The following is a 19,482-nucleotide window of genomic DNA, read 5'->3' on the forward strand; positions in this document are numbered from 1 at the left end:
GAAGAGACAAACATGGAACTTTTATTGTTTATGTACAAATGACAGAGGTTTGTATTAAAAAGAGAACCCACCCAAAGTCAGCGACAGTGAAGAGTTGGCTCTGAGCTCTGGCCCTTCCTGCACCTAATGCACTGAGGAATATTGGGAGATGGTGTTTAAAATGAAAGAGAAAAGGGTTAAACTGCCTTCTTCTCTGCTTGAGTAAGAATCAAAAGCTGCTCCACAAAATGAAGAACCTTCCACTACACGGACTAAACAAAGAAACCCAAAGTCAACTTGTAACTATACACTTCAGCTTTAAAAAAGGCACAACAAAACCAACAAAATAAAACAAAACAAAAAAAACCAAACCTTCAAAGCTAAATATCAGCAACAAAAGTAATTTAAGTCTCACGACATGGATGGGACACACTGAATCCTAGCCCAGTTCCAGTGGAAAAGGAAATGCCTCTCTGTGGGTCTGCAGGTGACAGGGGGGCAGCAGTGGCAGCCTTTTCAGCAAGTTCCCGACCAAGGTGGAAGCACAGAACAGTCAGGAATTCAGAACTACTACAACTACTACACCACCTTTGTCCTCCTGCAACTCAGGTGATTTAAAAATGATGCAAAGTACATGGTCCAGGATTTCCTCCCCCCATCCAAGTCCCTTAGAGTGAGTCACTCCTGCTGCAGCTGCCATCCTGCTTCAGGGCTTCTCAGAGGGGAGTCACAGACCTAAATCCCAGGAGCATCAGCACTGATGGCTCTAGTAGTCCTGCAGAGAAAGGACAGCACATGCACATTAACACCTTCCCACCTCCGAGTCTGCTCTTGGAGCTGGGGGCTCTCAGTCCTCTCTCATCTCACACACCACTAGCTGCAGGCAGAACAGATCTTTCTCTTGCAGCTAAACACTGAAAAGCAGGACCCTTCCAACCTTGAGTATCAACTCAAACCAGATGCTTTTGATGCTCCAGATCATGACAAGGTAACAGGATGCAAAGCAGCTTTTTCCATGAGAAGCACACAGGAGTTATCTGTGACCTGGGCTCAGCTGCTGCCACAGCCAGGGGACAATGCTGACCTCACACTGCGACTCCTCAACCATGACAATAAGAACTCAAATGACAGCAGCAGCAGCAGGAGGGTTTTTAAAGCTTGTGAGTCAGCCAGCCCTTCCAGTGAGCAATGAAAACACAGACAGAGCACGGATACTTACGGCTCTTGGCTTTTTGTTTAACTTGAGATCAATCCTGTGGTTGGAAAGACAAGAGAAACGTCCATGTCAATACCTGACCCAACACCAGAGTTACTGCACAGGGCACAGCTAGACAGAGACTATGGTTAATCCATCCATTCCCAGCTGGCTGAGCCAGGGGCTGTTCCCAGGGTTACTGGGCACGAGAGCAGCACAGGAGAGCAGAGCTATTATTTGCCAAAAAGCAGATTCCATCCACTCCCAGACAGAGTTAATCAAGGGGCACAGTCAATCACAGGGCACTTAGGCAGTGAACAAGGGGAACCAGGCATGCTTTATGTTAATTTAATCTGCCAGAGGTGTAACTATGCCACAGGTAATTAGCCAGACATAGCGTGAGAGTTATTTACTCGGATAGAGAGAGGAGTTAGGATGACAGGGATTATATGAGCCAAAATTACTGAGTTAAGTACATTTTTCCAAAAGGAAATATCCAAGTCTATACTTATCTCCTTAAGCAGCAAAGCCAAAAGAATCAGTTTTTAAACTAAGTTTTAAAGTTAAAAAGTTTTATCTATTCAAATATGAAACAGAAAGGTAAAGAAGAGTGAAGTTAATTTATAATTTGCTGAAGTTATTAAATAAAATGTTACCTCCATCACGCTTTTCTGTTTTTAAAAAATACTTCCCAGCCTAACCTAATATACATACCTACAATTAAACAGATAAACTAGGGGTTAGCGAGGTCTCAAAAGGCACATCGTGTCTACACACTAACAACACAGCACAAGTACTAATTCAAGTCAAACTTACTCAAAGTCATAATCAAACATGCCAGACGGGCTGAGGGGCAGCATTTGAAAGGAAGAAAGCAATAGAAATTAATATACTAATGAATTAAATCAATTAATTGATTAGCCACCCTAGCGAGATTGCTAAAAAAATGAAATGAAATAAATAATAAAGCCAGTGTTCAAACACCATTGAGTTCTTCAGGTATCTTAACCAGGACTGGACACAAAAAGCTCTCTGGCTTGGCAATGCAGAGTCCCCCTCCCCACTGGATTTCTGGGAACAAGAGGTGTTAGCACAGAGGTGGGGTTGGCTCACACAGGGGATTTTAGGAGCTGAAGGAGGGGCAGCTGCCAGACCCAAGGGCAGGACAGGAACCCGAGGGCTTGGAAAACCAAAGTGAGGGGTCAGGAAGCTGGGCAGGGGGCTGGGCTGCCAGGGCAAGGCAAAGCTGCTTCAGGCAGAGGTGACACAGAACTTGGTGCCCAACCCTGCACTGGGCTGCTCCCCCCACACCCCAACAACGCTGCTGTCCCCAGCTCTGGTGGCCCAGGGATGCTGGGCCAGAGCTGAGCAGTTTGGGGACTGTCCCACCCCCCAGACCCAGCTGTGCCCACAGCTGGCAGGATTGATCACGGAATCCCATTCCAGGACTGCACTAACAGCAAACAGCACTGGGCTCCCTCAAACCCAGCCAAGCACACAGAAAATCATCTCCAGCCTGGCCTTGCTGTGGTGTGGCAGGGAGCAGAGGGACAGCACAGCCCCTGCAGCCACACCTGAGGCCCTGGGTGCACCTGGAGCCAAAGATCCCAGAGGGGAAGGCAGCAGGGCCCTTCCCCAGCACCTCCCAGAACGGGGCAGCACAACCCAGAGTCGGGCTGGCAAGAGGAAGAGCTTCTGAATAAAGAGAAAAGGCAACATTTCTTTTATTTTTCTCTTTTGTCATGCCAGACCCCTCAGGGGACAGACCCACAGGTCTGGCTGGAGCACCTGTGGGGTTGTGGGGCCTGGGATGCCCTCGCTGCACGTTGTTGCTGGGGTGTTTTTAACCTAAACATATTCGAGAATTGTTTGGTCTTGTCTGCCAAAATTTAGGGGATACTCAGTAACAGCAATCACAATTTTAACAGAGCTTTTATTACAGACAAATTTAATGATCTTTTTATGGTTTTTAATTGTCTATCTGGCCCTGCTGAGCATTACAAACAGTCAGTTCCTGCCTTGCTGAGCCCCTCGGAGTGTCTGAAAGGGAACACAGAAGCTGCCACAGGTGAGCAGGGCAGGGCTCCTGTCCAGCCAAAGCTGCACAGGGGGGATGTGAAGGAACCCAGAGCCACACAGCCTCAGCTCCTGTCCCTAAAGTCCGGGTCATGGACCAGAGCAAAGAGATTTGTGTCAGTTCCAGCACCTGCCCTGCACCCCACCATGTTGTTGGCCATGGTTTGTCCAGGGAGAATATTTTCTAATTTGTTTGAAATGGCAGTTTCCTTAAGCTGTACTTCTGTTTTACAGGTTGTTTCTCTGGACTTGTTCACGGATGTAGTTTCTTGTGTTATTCCTGAACTTCTTCCAAATATCTACAGGCAAAAAAAGAGATTTGAACTTCTTTGGATTCCCAGCTCATGGGGAACCAAAGGGACATCCAGTCCTTTTGGATATTTGCCCAATTCAGGCTGCTGTAGGAAGCAAATTCTGACCTAAGAATTAAAGACATGCTAATGACTCAACACTTAATGAAGGCAAAAAAGGAGTTAAGCATTTTTCAAGCATTGTACCTACCTCGTGTCCCACCCCAACTGTCCCCAGCCCCCCTTGTAAAGTTTTACCACTTTAAACCCTTTCTCTAATTGCATGGCAGGTCCCTTAAAGAGGAGAGCCTGTCCCTAGGCAGAGCCAACAGCTCAGAGCCAGCACAGAATGGCTCTGAGAGAACTTTTAAAACTAGAAAGTTTTAAAAGCCCCATTACTTCTATGAGATCCTTAAGCCCCAGCTTCAGCAATCCTTCCAGACAGCTCTGCAGTGTCTCCTCTCCAGGGTTTTCCTCCCTCAGGGCCTGACTCACAGGCACTGTCACTGCCAGAGCCTGGCTGAGGGCACAGGGACCAGCTCACTGCCCTCATTATGCCTTAGGGGCAGAGCTGGACAGGTAAATCCAAGCAGAAAAGAGTTCAATGAATCTGTTCCACGTGAATTTCAGGTCAGTTTAATAACAAACACTCTGAGGTGAAGGTGACACAGCAACTCCTCTATGCCAGCACTGAGACTCAGGTGGGATGTGAGAGCTGGAAGGGGCTGGACTGGAAATCCAGACACAGGCAGTGTCCAAAACCCCAAAAACATTCCCACTGGCTTTCCACCCTCCCTCAAAGCAAGCACTAACATCCCTGGGCTCTGCAGAAACCAAGCAGCAAGCTCAGGAGGTCAGGACCTGCTGGAAGGAATGAGCTTTATCCTGGAGAGATGGGAGAGCTGGAGAAGCTGCCCAGCTGTGCCACAGCTGGAGTGAGCACCCTGTGCTGCTTGTTTAACTTCCTCAGCACTCTCCCCTCCTCGTCCAAAAGCAGGAAAACCACCCAAAGAACTGACCCCAGCTGCCTCTTGGTTATTCCAAGGTGTTACTGGTTCCCCTCAGGCAATAAATTCAATCCAGCCCCAGCCAGCTGTCCAGGTGTGGTGAGCAGGCTGCTGGTCCCACTGACCTGTGTCTGTTTTTGTTCTTTCTCTTTTTGTGGCTGCTGTGGTGGCTCCCAGAGGAAGTGGAGGAAGCAGCTTTCTGGGGCTTCACACCCTGCACGGAGCCATCCAGCTCTTCAGCATCCTCCTGGTTGGGCTCATTCTCCTGGTTGTGGAAGTCTGGAGAAGTGTCACTCTCTGTGCCACTGCCCGGCTCCCCTAGAGCAGGACAAAGCCAGGTGAGCACCAGAGTGAGCTCCTGGCACAGCCCTGAGGGCGAGAAACAGCCCCAGAACAGCAGCAGAGGCACCTGAGCCCTGCAGCACCAGGTGAAACATAGAGCCTGGGAAACAGCTCTGCAGGATGGACAGGAAGCTGCTCCCCAGCTCTGAGGAACCACATCTGATTTGCTGCTGGTCACAAAAAGGTTTCTCAGTGTCCTGGAGGTGAGTGGTCCCTCCCCAGGCCTCCTGTGACTGACACATCTGCAGATGCAGGGCTTCAGCTCCTCCAGCCTCTTCCTCCACAGAGCACCAAAGCAATTTCAATCCCTTTCACACACAACAAAGCCCTCTGAGCCTGGAAGGAACCTGGGAAGCCAGGAGCAGCCTGAGGGCAGCAGACACAGGGGCTGGGGAGCCAGACCCCAGACAGGGCAGAACGGTGGGGAGAGCGTAATTCTTCCCAAATTCAGAGAAAAATGACAAAGGGACTTACGCTTCTCAATGAGCTGGTCCTGCACTCCAGCTAACGCACTGACAGCCTGCAAAAGCAAACAGCATGTCAGGCCAAGCAGGGATTCACTTCCCAGGGCTCAAAGCACAGAGACCAGGTCACACAGACACGTCCCTCTGAAGTGCCCCATGTGGCACTGGGGGTCTGGGGCACAGACAAAGCCAGGGGACAGCAGTGACACCAGGGAGAGACACCCTCCCACCCCCAAACTCCCGGAAAGGGGCTCTGGAAGAGGCTGCAGGGTGGGATGGGGATGCTTAGGGCAGGGAGCCAGGGCAAGAATGAGATTTCAAATGGGGAATTCATTCTGCAGGTGATCACAGCAGGACTGAGGCACCAAGGGACAGGGATGGGATGGGATGGGATGGGATGGGATGGGGATAAAACAGGAGCAGGAATGGAAACAAGGAAAGGAATGGGGATAAAACAGGAACAGGAGTGGGGACATGGAAAGGGATGGGAATGGAGACAAGGATGAGGACGCGGATGAGGAGAGGGGTGGACACAGGGACGGTTATGGGGTCAGGGCTTGTCCCAGCACTCACCGCTGCTGAGGTGACCGACGACTTGCTGAAGAGCCTCTCGGCCTCCTTGAACTTGCGGTTCCTGCGGTCGTTTTTGCTGTTGGAGTTCCTGAAACAGAGACAGGCGCGATGGCGGGGCCGGGCGGGCGGGGGGCCCTGGCGGGCGGGCAGCGCCTCCTCCGCCCCTCACTCACTTCTGGTTGGTGAGATAGCGATCCCAGCCGCGGATGATGTTGCCGTACATCTGCGTGTCCTCCAGGTAGCTGCCCTCGAAGGCGTAGATCTGCCTCTCCAGGTTTGCCAGCGTCTCCTGCCGGGAACACCGCCGCGCATGGAGCAGGCCGGGCCGCGCCGCTCCGGCCCCGCCGCTCCCCCAGCCGCTCCGCCGCCACCCGCACCGCACCGAGCCCTTCCGCGGTGCTCACCGCCAGCTCCTGCTTGCGTTTCACCAGCTCGGCGAGCTCCCGGCGGGTGTCCGGGATCTGAGGGGGCCCACCGGCCTTGGCGTGCAGCGCGGCCATGGCGGCGCGGCCTGCGCGGGCGGGGCGGGCCGGTGCCGGCGGCGGCCGCCAGGGGCGCTGGTGAGGCGGGAGGGGCGGGGCGATAACCTCAGCCTCATTAAATAAACCCGACACTCCTAATTAATTACCCTGCCTATCCTCTCATTAGCCCTGGGAGGATGAATGGGGCTCAACCAAATACTAATCCGAAAAATCCTAGCTTTTTCTTCCATCTCCCACCTAGGCTGAAGAGCAATCATTATCATCTACAACCCTAAACTTACCCTCCTCAACTTCTACCTATACACCATAATAACTGCAACTGTTTTCCTCACCCCAAACACAATCAAAGCCCTAAAGCTTTCTGCCCTAATAACTGCATGGACCAAAATTCTGTCACCAAACGCAACACCCTGGGGTAGCCTGGTCGTCAGGACCCAGGCTCGGTGACAGCGACACCGGGGCAGCCCCAAAGGTTGGAGCGTTCTGTGGTTCTGCTGCTAAAAATTCTGCTAAAAATTCAGATATCCCCCAATTCCGTGGTTTTTAGGGTCACTCTAAAAGGAAGGAGGGGTTTGTCTTTACAAACAAGCTGTGGGTAGATAAAAGCAGTGCTGAGAGATAATAGAAGCAATGGGAAGGATTCTGCTGATTGATAAATGGAATGAAAGGGATTTGTCTTTACAAACTGTGGGTCTGCTAGTAGATAAAACCAGCGCTGAGAGATAAAAGAAATAATGGGAAGGATTCCGCTAATTGATAAATGATTCCCTTTTGAGAGGGATTTGTCTTTACAGACAAACTGTAGGTGTGCTGATAAATAAAACTGGAAACTGAGAGATAAAAGAAATAATGGGAAGAACCATTAATTCCACAGGAATTCCACACAAGGGAAAAAAGGGGAGGTATATATTGGAAGGGGTTCTGTATTAGGTGTTTTGGGAAGTCTGTACCTCTCAAGTACCTCAGTCAGTGGGCAAAGAGAGAGGGAAATGCAGCTGGGAAATTGGGATAAAAAGGAGGCTGCATCCTCAAACAATTTGAGAGACCCCATGGGGAACGCTCCATGGCCTCTCCCTTGATTGGAATAAAGTTCCAGGACTCCTCTGTCTCCTTTTTGGACACAACCTTCTGGTATTAGTGGATTAATTTTCCTGACACCTCCAACCCAAACCCTTCTGTGATTCTATTAAACTGTGTCACTCAAGTCCTCTGCAGTGACACTGGGGGCCACTTTGCTCTTTTGCAGTACAGCAATTCTGTCACTTCCCAGACACAGAGTGAGCCACTCTGGGGTGAGAGAGGGGAGCAATACAAACCTCCTGTGCTCACAGATTCTCCAGCATACAAATTATGCAGTTTTGAACTTATTTGGTTTCTTTACTACAGAAACAAGTGCTGAAACTTCAAGTCTTCTGAGGAAAAAAGAAAAAAGGATGCTAGACAAGTATTACAACTGAAAGCAATCAAGGCTAAATTTACAAATTGTTTATTTAAAAACCCTTGGAGTAGATATAAAGGAGCTCCTCCTGCTCAAACCCCATCCTACCCATCTGAAACCCCACAGCAATGCCCCATATTTACACTATCCATGTGTACAACAAGCACCTTTGTGTACAGTCTGTACACAGCAGGGATGAACAGGTGAGACCACAAACATCCAGGTGAGTCAGTGAAGTGTGGGACACACACATTGAACATAAAGCAACGTTGGAGAGACACCAAAAAAACTCTGCAACTCCCAGTGAGTGGGACTGGTGCTTCTCTCCCTAAACACTGACTTCTTCACTGTTAAACAATGGACTTGGGTAAGTTTTTATAAAAAGAGAACTTAAATAGTGCAAACTGGTTAAAACATGTCACCCTATCAAAGGTGTTTCTGTCTGACACTAACAAACCCTGGGGTGGGGTCAGAAATGAGGGTTCTAGCTTACAACCCAGACACTCCACATCCAGGACAGCTTCAGCATCATGTGTGGGAACAGGGAACTGGGGTCACAGTCTCATCACCTGAAATTCCAGGAACTGTTTAACTTCTGTTTCACATTCCCTTGTGATTTCCAGGCGGAATTCCAGTGAAATGCCCGTCCCTCAGTCACCATGAGACAAATTAAATACCAAAAACATACAAATACATGAGAATCTTTGCCACATTTCTGCCATTTTAGCAGTGATCCAGGTAAATTCTCCTGTCAGAACTCCCAACAGGCAGAGGAATTTGGCAAACTACGGAACAGGACGTGCATCAGGTACTCTCTAACTAACCTTTCAGTCTGTAGTATTTTCAAAGGGCTATCAAGTCATAAAAATAATTTTCCAGATGCTGTCTGTGTTTGACATGGTTTTCTGGAAGAGTCTGGCAACATCTGTGGAGGGTTTCCAGCACCAAGAGTTTTCACATCCAGGTGCTCTTCGGCTTCTTGGGAGAAAAATAAAATAAAAAATAAAGCTGTATTTCCTGATATGCAAAACTATCAAACACGAATAATGAGCAAAGCCCCCCCAAAAACAAACTATGGGAACAGACCAGCAACAGAGAAAGGACTTTAAGGCAACAAGAGGCATCAGTGCTGCAATGCTCCGTGTTCACATCCCAGTCCCGTTCGACCGCAAGGAGTTTCCCTCCTCTGCCTCTCCCCAGCTTCTCCCTCATCCGTTAACTGTCAGACTCCTCCTCCTTCTCCTCATCCTCATCATCGTCCTTGGTGTTGGCCTCAGATTTGTCCGAGGACTCGTGGAGCAGCACGTACTCCCTGCTGCTGAAGCCGAACTTGAGCACGTCCTTCTCCTTCAGTTCGTAGTAGCGCTGGGGCTCGATGCGCTGGTTGTTGAGGAAGGTGCCGTTGCCCGAGCCCAGGTCGATGATGTAGGGTCTCACCCTGCGGCCCACGGTGCCGTCTGCTCGGGTGTACTCCACCAGCCTGCAACAACAACGCTGCTGAGCCACCAGAGACACTGCAAATGTGTCCCAAAGGCAGCAGAGGCAGAAATTGTGCTCTGCGGGGAGGTGGGGCTCCACCGGTACTGGAAGACAGCTTATAACTGAGAGAATTGTAACTTTTAACCTGTACTGTAAAAACATGACCTAAACTCACTTACCTATGTAAGAAAACAAACAAGAAAAACCCCCTGCATTATCAAAAGCAATTTAGAAATCATCTTCAATTCCTACAAAACCCTCCCGCTCCTGAGCTCTCACCAGCATTGGAAGACAGCTTATAACTAAGAATCTTGAAACTTTTAACCTACACTTACAAACACAAGCTAAACTCACTTTTCTTACTTATGTTAAAAAACCCAAACAACTGCATTATCAAAAACAATTAAAATAACTTTAAATTCCTTCCAAACTCCTCCCAGTCCTGAGCTCTCATCAGTACTGGAAGATGGCGTGCTGCTTGGAGCAGGAGGGGTGGTCGATGGGGATGTGTTTTATTAATTAATAAATCTTTAAAAAGCCTTATAACTAAGAGCCTTGTAACTTTTTAGCCTATACTGTAAAAACATGAACTAAATTCACTTTTTTTTTACGCAGGAAAAAAACCACAAACCTACATTATGAAAACCGATTCAAAAATAATTTTAAATTCCTTCCAAACCCCTCCCACTCCCGAGTTCTCACCATTACTGGAAGACAGCTTATAACTAAGAGCCTTGTAACTTTTTAACCTATACTTACAAACACAAACTAAACTCACTTTTCTTACTTATGTAGGAAAAAAAACCTCATACATTATCAAAACCAATTCAAAAATCTCAACTTAAATTCCTTCCAAACTCTTCCCACTCCCGAGCTCTCACTGGTACTGGAGGATGGCTTATAACTAAGTAACTTGTAACCTGTACTTGTAACTTTTTAACCTGTACTTACAAACACGAACTAAACTCACTTTTAGTACTTACGTAGAAAAAAAAAGCCAAAAATTGCATTATCAAAACCAATTCAAAAATTGTCTTAAATTCCTTAAAAACCCCTCCCTCTTCCAAACTCTCATCAGTACTTGAGGACAGCTTATAACTAAGCATAACTTGTAACTTTTTAACCTATACTGTAAAAATGTGAACTAAACTCACTGTCCTATGTAAAAAACCCAAAAAAACCAAACTGCATTATAAAAACCAATTAAAAACCTTTAAATTCCTTCCGAACCCTGGCCACTGCTGAGTCTCACCAGTACTGGATGACAGCTTATAACTAAGTAGAACTTGTAACTTTTTAACCTATACCGTAAAAATATGAACCAAACTCACTTTTATTACTTACATAAAAAAACCAAACAACTGCATTATCAAAAACAATTAAAAAACCTTAAATTCCTTCCAAACCCCTCCCAGTCCCCGAGCTCTCACCGCTACTGGAAGACAGCTTATAACTAAGTATTAACTTGTAACGTTTTAACTTATACTGTAAAAACATGAACTAAACTCTCTTATCTATGTAAAAAGAAGAACAAAAAACCAAACTGCATTATCAAAACCAATTGAAAACCCTTAAATTCCTTCTGAACCCCGGCCATTGCTGAGTCTCACCAGTACTGGATGACAGCTTATAACTAAGTATTAACTTGTAACTTTTTAACGTATACTGTAAAAACATGAACTAAACTCTCTTATCTATGTAAAAAGAAAAACAAAAACCAATTGCATTATCAAAACCAATTAAAAACCCTGAAATTCCTTCCAAACCCCGCCCTGCCGAGCCTCACCGGTACTGGAAGACGGCGTGCTGCTTGGAGCAGGAGGGGTGGTCGATGGGGATGTCGGCGATGCGGCGGTGCCGGCCCAGCAGGTAAGCGCTCTGCCTGTGGATGTACATCACGGGCAGGAACTCGTCGTTCTTGAAGGGATACAGGCGCCAGCGCGTCTTGGGGATGCGCGCCTCGGGCGGCTCGCTGTACTTGATCACCACGCCCCGGAAGGTGTTGCTGTCCTCCAGCAGCGCCCCCGACAGCTCGAAGCTCGGTTTCTCTTTGTTGGCGGCGGGTTTTTCTTTGGCTTTGCTCTCTGATTGCCAGGGCTCCGCGTTGGGCTCGCCCTGCCGGTGCTCTCGCCTCCTCTCGTTGTGCAGCTCCCTCTCCGCCTGCTGCTCCCGCAGGTTCTGTGCGTCCCGGTCGTGGCTGCGAGCTCCTGGCCGGTCACCGGGGTTCTTCTTCCTGTCTGAGTGCTCCTTGTGCCTGTCCCTGTCCCCGCTCCTGTCCCGGTCCCGCCGCTGCTCCTGCTCTGCTGGGTGCCTCTGCTTCCTCTCCTCCTTCCCCCTGCCACAGTGATCCTCCCGCTCCTGCAAGGGACAACCAGAGTCAAAGAGCAGCACGTCTACCTCGGCCTTTTAGAAAATCAGCAGCTTGTAACTAAGTAGGACTTGTAACTTTTTAACCTATACTGTAAAAATATGAACTAAACTCGCTTACCTATGCAAAAAAACAAACAAAAAAAACCTGCATTATCAAAAACAATTCAAAAATCATCTTAAATTACTTCCAAACTCCTCCCAGTCTCAAACTCTCACGGGTACTGGAAGACAGCTTATAACTAAGAGTCTTGTAACTTTTTAACCTATACTTACAAACACAAACTAAACTCACTTTTCTTACTTATGTAAAAAATCCAACTACATTATTAAAACCAATTCAAAAATCACTTTAAATTCCTTCCAAACTCCTGCCAGTCCCTGAGCTCTCACTGGTACTGGAAGATAGCTTATAAGTAAGAGTCTTGTAACTTTTTAACCTGTAAAAACATGAACTTTTAAACTGTAAAGACATGAACTAAACAGCAGCTCATCTACTTCGGCCTTTTAGAAAATCCCAATCCCACACACTGGAAAAACGCATACTGGGGTGGATATCCCTCTGATTTGAGGCATGGGGAGGAACACCTGTGGTTGTGCACACAGGGGAGATGAGGGTGCAATGGCCGAACCCACCATTGGTGACACTGCAAACGGCATTGATGTAAACATATAGGGAGTTTTTACAGAGGATGCACAAAGGGTACTGCCACCTTGCTGGGGTACAGCTCTGACACCACGTGGAACAGATTTCCCTACCAAACTACTTGGCTTCCCGCAATTTGCATGGAATAAAGCACCAGAAATAGGCAGTGCAGCCTGCGCTGGGGAAAGGACGCAGCTCCCAGGGACGCCTGTGCTGTGGCACCGGCAGGGCTCCGATAGGAGCTCCTGACTCGCGCAGATCCCCCCTCTGCTCACGGGACACCAAGCAGGGCCCAGTCCGAACTGACAAGTGAAGAGGCGCCTTCTGTGCCCGGCCGAGTCCCGGGAACCGCGCCCGCCGGGCCCCGCTGTACCGACAGCCCCACTTACCTGCTTCACCCTCACGGCGCCGTGGTGCGGGCTGTGGCTGCGGCTCCTCCTGCCTCGCGGGGAGCGGCTCCTCCGCCCGGACTTGCTCCTCCGCCGGGGCGACCTGGGGAACAACGGGAGGGGTTGAGCGGCGGGGCCGGGCCGAGCGTGGTGGGGCCGAGCGGCTGGGCCTCCTCACCTGCTGCCCGCGCGCGGTCCTGCCGGGCCCCGCCGCTCCTCGCTCGGCGGCGACGGACTGCGCCGGGGGCTGCGCCGCTCGGCCTTCACCGCCACCTCCCGCCGCCGCCGCCGCTCTCTCCGCCGCTCCTCCGCCGCGGCCTCCATGGCGCCCGTCCCGACGGAAGTGCCGCTACTTCCGGTCCGCCGGCACTTCCGGTCCGCCAGCGCTTCCTCCCGGGCGTTGCTGCGCGGCGCGGTCGCCATGGTGACAGTGCCGCGGCCGCCATGGCGGCGCCGCCGGAGTCGCTGCTGCGGTACTGCCCGCCCGTGCTGGTGTCCCGCCGAGGAGACAGGCCCTCCGCGGCGGTGAGCACCCACAGGGGCACGCAGGGGGGCACCGCGCTCCGCCGGGGCTGAGCGGGCCGGCGGCCGGGCGTGCCGCGGTGCCCTGCCCGCTCCTACAGCGCTGTGCTGTCGTGTTCCCGCAGGGTCAGGCCCCGCGCACCCCCGCCGGCTTCTCCGCCACGCAGCAGCCGCAGGAGCTCCTGAACCTCATCCTGCCGCCGCGGTGAGCGGGGCCGGGCCGGGGCCGGCGGTGCCCGGGGGGCGCCCGGTGCCTCCGGTAACGGCCGGTGCTTGTCTGGCAGGGAGTGGGAGGAGGCGCAGAAGCTGTGGGTGCAGGAGGTGTCCACCGCGCCCAGCACCCGCCGCGACGTCGTGCAGCTGCAGGAACAGCTGGACCGGCAGCTGCAGCAGCGGCAGGCGCGGGAGACCGGGCTGTGCCCCGTGCGCAGGGAGCTCTACACGCAGTGCTTCGGTCAGTGCCCGACACAGCTCTCAGCCCGGGGACAGCCTGCACCTGAAAAACAGCCTTGAATCCTCCTAGTGATCTTATCCTCTTAGCTGCACTTCAACCGAGTTTATTTAAAGTAACTTATAGCCGGGTTTGGGTTACACACTCTTATGACACAGTGCTGGGCTCCCAAAGGTGAGGGGATGCCTGCACGTGAAAAACAGCCTTAAATCCTCCTGGTTACCCTCTTAGCTGCATTTCAACCGACTTTACTTAAAGTTATTTATAGCTCTGTGTGTGTTACACGCTCTACAGTGTGGGCTCCCAAAGGTGAGGGGTTGCCTGCAAGTGGAAAACAACCTCGAATCCTCGTAGTTATCCTCTTAGTTTCACTTCAACTAAGTTTATCTAAAGTAACTTATAGCTGCTCCTCTCAGTGACCAGAGGGCTGTTCACTGTTTCAGTGGCCAGAGGGCTGTTCACTGTTTCCCTCACTGGCCAGAGAGCTGTTCACTGTTTCTCCCAGTGCCCAGAGAGATGTTTAGTGTTTCAGCAGCCAGAGAGCTGCTCGCTGCTCCTCTCAGTGGCCAGAGGGCTGTTCACTGTTTCAGTGGCCAGAGGGCTGTTCACTGTTTCTCTCGCTGGCCAGAGAGAGCTGTTCACTGTTTGTGGCCAGAGAGCTGCAGCCGCAGGTGAGATGTCAATATAGGACACGAAGCAACACAATGTGGACTCGCTGCTCTTTCCAAGGTAGAAAAGGGACCTTTATTTTCCTGGCTCCAACATTTATAGATTTCCAAAAGTGACAGTGGATTGGAGGGTGAAAGTGCCACCTCTCCAATGACACTGCCCAAACCAACAGCCCACCAAATTCCTCCTCCTCCACAAAAGACTGCAAAACAGTAAATTATTTACACAAAGCGCGTGAGAAAGTTCGTTACAGGAACACAAACATCAGAACGCTTAGAAAACCTTCAAAAACCAGCGCGACGAGCAGCCAGTCCCTGGCAGAGGCACTGCAGGGCCTGTCCCTCCTCCCTTGCAGACGAGCTGATCCGGCAGACCACGGTGAGCTGTGCGGAGCGGGGGCTGCTGCTGCTGCGCGTGCGGGACGAGCTGCAGCTGACGCTGTCGGCGTACCAGGCGCTCTACGAGAGCAGCGTGGCCTTCGGCGTGCGCAAGGCGCTGCAGGCCGAGCAGGGCAAGGCCCACCTGGAGAAAAGGGTGAGCCACCTGCACTGAAGGGTGTAAAAGCCATGGGGTGTAAGGAATTTCTTTGCTGTAAGGGCCTGAATGAGGGATGTGGGACTCCCAAAGTGCAGTTTGTTCCATCCAAGATGTTACAGCAGTCCAGGGTTGTGGGTGACAGAGCCTGTGTCTACAGCTGTCAGCTCCAGCTGCAGACAAGCCTGAAGAACAGCATCCCTCATTCAAGCTCTTACTAATGGTGCCACATGTTGGGAACCACTCTCAGAGCTCAATGAGAGATATGGGACTCCAGGCTGCTCTCCAAAATGCAGTTTATTCCATCCAAGAGGTTACAGCAGTCCAGGCTCATGGGTGACAGAGCCTGTGCCTACAGCTGGACTCCTGCATCCCTCATCCAGGCTATTAATAATGGTGCTGCACATTGGGTGCCACTGTAAGAGCCGAAATGAGGGATGTGGGACTCCAGGCTGCTCTCCAAAATGCAGTTTAGTACAGCCAAGAGTTACAGCAGTCCTGGGTCATGGGCAACAGAGCCTCTGCCTACAGCTGTCAGCTCCTGCTGCAGGCAGGCCTGGAGACCCTTTAGTTTTGGTTACAAATGCATTCTATACTTTTCTTTTGGTTACAATGCATTCTATACTTTTCTTTCCTGAGCATCTTCATACAGTAGAACCAATCTATACCTGAACTTTTATCTATAGCCTATCATAACTACATTAATTACTATCTTCATGTTGCTATTCTCCAATCACTAAAAGTTAGTACATTACAGTTTAAGCTAGAAGTTGGTTTTCAGTTTTCTTGCAGTGGAAAATTCTGAGACCTTTTTTCTACTTGCAATTTTGCTGACTTGTTTGCCTGTGCTATCTTTCTTCTTAGTAAAAACATCTTCTTGTTTGGGGTGGGTTTATCCTCTGCTCTAAGCCATAAAAATCCCTTCTAACTAACACACCCTTTGCCTCCTTGGTTATCCAATGAGACTGGCTCAGCAATTCTTTTCTTCTATACCAAAACTTGCTTTCATTTCTATCCTTCATCAGACTCTACATTCAAAAATCTGCTAAGCACACATATCTGTGAGACTTTCTTGTCAAACTTTCATCCTTCCCAACACCTTGCCAAACTCCTTGGGTTCCTGTGGTGGTGTTTATAGGGGCCCCAGGACGAGGGAAGAGATGACAATCTTGACTCCATGTTTCATAAGGCTGATTTATTATTTTATGATATATAATATATTAAAAGAAAATTATATATTAGAACTACACTAAAGGAATAGAAGAAAGGATTTCATCAGAAGGCTAGCAAAGGAAGGAAAGGAATGATAATAAAATCTTGTGACTGACCAGAGAGTCCGAGCCAGCTGGACTGTGATTGGCCATTAATTAAAAACAACCACATGAGACCAATCCCAGATGCACTTGTGGCATTCCACAGCAGCAGATAACCATTGGTTACATTTTGTTTCTGAGGCCTCTCAGCTTCTCAGCAGAAAAATCCTAGCAAAAGGATTTTTAATAAAATATGTCCTTGACAGGTTCCACAAGGTGCTCTGCAGGCACTGCGTGAACTGTGGGAAAGTTGTTTCCTTTCCTGTGGTCTGCACAGTGGAATTTTTGTCTGCTATGCTAATTCCAAACCTCCACCTTGACACCTTCCTGTTTGCCTTACAGTGCTTATGTCAAGTGTCTGTTGTGGTGGGTTATTTTATGGGAAGATCCTTCTTTGATAGTGTTTAGAAAATTTCTGCTCTTTAAATCTTTACAGCTTCCCATTGCACAACAGATTCTAAATAATTACATTAAAAACATAGTCCACTGTCTCTGGTCACCATGTATGAACTATGATACTGAATTTTTTTCTCTTTTACTGTTGAAAACAATGCAAAAGCAGAGTTTAATTAGTGCTAGTATCCCAATTAATGTAATAGAATTATTTCACTGAAACCTGTTCTCTTTTTTCAAGTCTTCACTGAAAATTAAAGTGAGACAATGTGAGTGACGCCTTGGGGCCCCATGATGGAGCTTTCTGCACCTGAACACAGCCGATTTTTATATCCTTAAACTCATTGTTTCCATTTCCACAGGATGGCAGCAAAGACCATCAGAATACTCAGCTCATGCTCCTCGGGCTTAGCTGCCCTTCTGAAGCTTGTTGCACAGCTTTAAAGACTGCACCACACACCACTTTATCCTGATGCCTTAAATTTTAACTCTTGTATTTTTCAGATTCTGTACTGCATTATTATATAACTCTGAACTTCATACAGAGTGTTAGCAAGTTCTCTTCACAGTTTAGTTAGCCAAAACAATCCTTTTTCCTTTCCTGAGAACACCATTATAGCTTCAGGCCCAAAAAGTATGAACAACAGCAAATTGAGGAGAGCAAACTGGGAGGATGGGACTTCATAACCTGAAGCTGTAATTCAACAATTAACTCCAATATGTAAATGGACTTACAAAAGTGTGAAAACTCTTGACCCATGGTCCATTTTGGGTGTAGCCTTGGCCAGGCTCTTGTACTGCCCAAGGTGTATCCTTTGAAGGCCTTTAAATAAAACCTTCTCCATTCCTTTAACTCTGCCTAGCCTCTGTTCTAGGTAGCCTCTCAAGGCACCAGTCCCATCTGAACTGAAAATTGACTGTTTGCCAACAAAACTTGAGACATCTGTGCTCTTTCCCAAGATTGCAGAGCTGGAAGAGGAGAAGGAGGAGCTGGAAAAACAAGTGAGTGAAGAGAAAGCGAAATGTGAGGCCATTGAAAGGCAAGAAACAGAACGGAGAGAAATAGAAGAGAAGAAACACAGTGAGGAGGTTCTGTTCCTCAAACGGACAAACCAGCAGCTGAAGGTCAGTAAAACTCCAAAATTCCAAATACTAGTGGTAAAATTCTCATTAAAACCATTAAAGCCCTAGGAACACAACACACCATTTAACATTAAATATTACCCAAGAACAACTGTGCAGGGACCAGATAATTATTTGTGCTTGTGGCTTTGGGGAGAACAGAGCTTCTGCTCTGTACTTTGTTTTTAAAAGGAAAAAAAAAAAAACCTCACATCTTTTAAGTAAGGAAAGAATGTCACCCTGAAGAGCATCAAATGTTTCTGGCTCCAGCTAAAAACATCTCCCTTAGAGCAAGCTGCTTTTCCTGCAGATCCTACTTTCAAACTCATATTTTTAGGCTGCTTAGGACACAAAATCTTAGATCAGATGTGTGTTGCCCCTGAGTCAGATTCTTCCTTGAAGTACCTGTACTTGACCAGCTGTGTGTGCCACTGCTGAGGGTTATTGTGGTGGCTGCTCCCATCCATGCCCTAACTGGCATCAAATTTTCTCAGTAATCACAGAATTTGCTGTTCCCAGCTCCTCTTGTCCCGGAGTCAGTTCATGTTCCAAATGCTAGAGAGCCAAATACTTAATTTAGCTCACATAGTCCAGCTTCAAATCTGAGAATTCAGACCACTGTTTCAACAGCTTTTATTTAATTTCCTCCTCAATGCTTCACATTCTAAACAGAGTCTCTCATCGTACAGAGCCAAGGCCAGCTCTCTTCTCCTCAGAATGCAACAAGTGTGCATGCCAGGAACGACAAACTAATTTATAAAACATGTAGGAACGGAATTGCTGGGGAACAAACCTGGCCTGGCTCTCCTGGCAGCAGCACAGCATCCCTCAGCTCCTTGCTGTGAACATCCAACAGAAAATTTAGCCCTTCACAGCACTGAAGGTTTATTTTTTAGGTTAGGAAATCTAATTTGTCTCACTGTCTCATTTGTTTTTCAGGCCCAACTTGAATGCATCATTGCAGCAAAGAATTAATTGTTTTGTTGTCCTCAAGGCAGGCTCAGAAGAGCTGTCAGAGCAAGAAGCTTGCAATTAGTGACAAAGATTTGTCTTCCTAAAATGATCTTGAGTTTTCACTTACCAGTAACAGCAGGCAGTGTAACTGTGTTCTTTCTTTCTCTCTTGAAGAGTTGAAATTCAAGAGCTTTATTAATTACTGCTCCCTCCTTCAGAGCCATCTCAGCAGTCAGCTCTTTGAACAGTGAACTTGTCTGGAACTTGCCTGTTGGTAATGTGCTAATGACCTTCAAAGCAATAACTAATAAACATTTTTAAATGCAAACATCTCTCTGACATTATTAATTTGAAAATGTTGTAGAAGATTCAGAAATATAAAAGTGCTTGCAAGCAAAGTAAGTCACATGCACCAAGAAAGAAATGGCAGCTCACTCTTGGACAGGTGTCTTGGGAGCATTTCCTTGAGTATCTGCTGGTGTCAACTGTACATGGAAATCCCTTGTCAGAACCATCAGCAGTAACAGCACAGGCAGCACAGAGCTCTGGGTGTGACTGTTTCTGGTGAAAGGAAGGGGAACAATGGCAGTCACAAGTTCACTTCGCACTGGAAGCAAATGAAATCCCTGCTTGAGGTACCTCTGTGAGCAGCTGGTACATAGAAGGTGAACAAGGGAGAGAGAATTCCCTGCAGTCATGTGAAAAACCCCATAAAGCCAATTTCCAGATTAAACCCACCCAAACCCCACCACTGAGCAACATTGGAATGGCTGCTTGGCTACTGCAGTATTTGCTGG

General features: G+C 48.5%; 3 protein-coding genes across 8 annotated transcripts; 1 reads left to right on the top strand and 2 right to left on the bottom strand.

The window, feature by feature from the left end:
• MEAF6 (MYST/Esa1 associated factor 6) lies at nucleotides 1–6,489 on the bottom strand. 5 transcript variants are annotated; one of them, XR_011683527.1, is made up of 9 exons: nucleotides 6,331–6,489; nucleotides 6,100–6,215; nucleotides 5,927–6,014; nucleotides 5,364–5,409; nucleotides 4,673–4,865; nucleotides 1,991–2,020; nucleotides 1,831–1,888; nucleotides 1,199–1,232; nucleotides 1–754 (listed from the first exon to the last, which is right to left on the bottom strand). XR_011683527.1 is itself a non-coding variant. In XM_071453208.1 (8 exons), the coding sequence occupies exons 1-8, from the start codon at nucleotides 6,424–6,426 to the stop codon at nucleotides 746–748; spliced, it is 612 nt and encodes a 203-aa protein (XP_071309309.1). In that variant the 5' UTR covers nucleotides 6,427–6,489; the 3' UTR covers nucleotides 1–745. The 5 variants fall into 5 exon arrangements, 3 of the variants coding, with proteins under 3 accessions (XP_071309309.1, XP_071309310.1, XP_071309311.1); XR_011683528.1 differs by lacking the exon at nucleotides 1,991–2,020; XM_071453208.1 differs by lacking the exon at nucleotides 1,831–1,888.
• A 1,389-nt stretch (nucleotides 6,490–7,878) lies between these two features.
• SNIP1 (Smad nuclear interacting protein 1) lies at nucleotides 7,879–13,165 on the bottom strand. Of its 2 annotated transcripts, XR_011683526.1 has the most exons (5): nucleotides 12,906–13,165; nucleotides 12,728–12,830; nucleotides 11,112–11,683; nucleotides 8,933–9,326; nucleotides 7,879–8,824 (listed from the first exon to the last, which is right to left on the bottom strand). XR_011683526.1 is itself a non-coding variant. In XM_071453206.1 (4 exons), the coding sequence occupies exons 1-4, from the start codon at nucleotides 13,148–13,150 to the stop codon at nucleotides 9,062–9,064; spliced, it is 1,185 nt and encodes a 394-aa protein (XP_071309307.1). In that variant the 5' UTR covers nucleotides 13,151–13,165; the 3' UTR covers nucleotides 7,879–9,061. The 2 variants fall into 2 exon arrangements, 1 of the variants encoding a protein (XP_071309307.1); XM_071453206.1 differs by having other exon boundaries at nucleotides 7,879–9,326.
• Nucleotides 13,120–19,013, top strand: DNALI1 (dynein axonemal light intermediate chain 1). The gene is made up of 6 exons (XM_071453207.1): nucleotides 13,120–13,252; nucleotides 13,375–13,454; nucleotides 13,534–13,703; nucleotides 14,725–14,903; nucleotides 17,570–17,734; nucleotides 18,671–19,013. The coding sequence occupies exons 1-6, from the start codon at nucleotides 13,172–13,174 to the stop codon at nucleotides 18,704–18,706; spliced, it is 711 nt and encodes a 236-aa protein (XP_071309308.1). The 5' UTR covers nucleotides 13,120–13,171; the 3' UTR covers nucleotides 18,707–19,013.
• Nucleotides 19,014–19,482: the final 469 nt, after the last annotated feature.

The sequence above is a fragment of the Agelaius tricolor genome, unplaced genomic scaffold, assembly GCF_023055355.1.
Source record: "Agelaius tricolor isolate 1412-34295 unplaced genomic scaffold, bAgeTri1.0.p SCAF_36, whole genome shotgun sequence".
Taxonomy (NCBI): Eukaryota; Metazoa; Chordata; class Aves; order Passeriformes; family Icteridae; genus Agelaius; species Agelaius tricolor.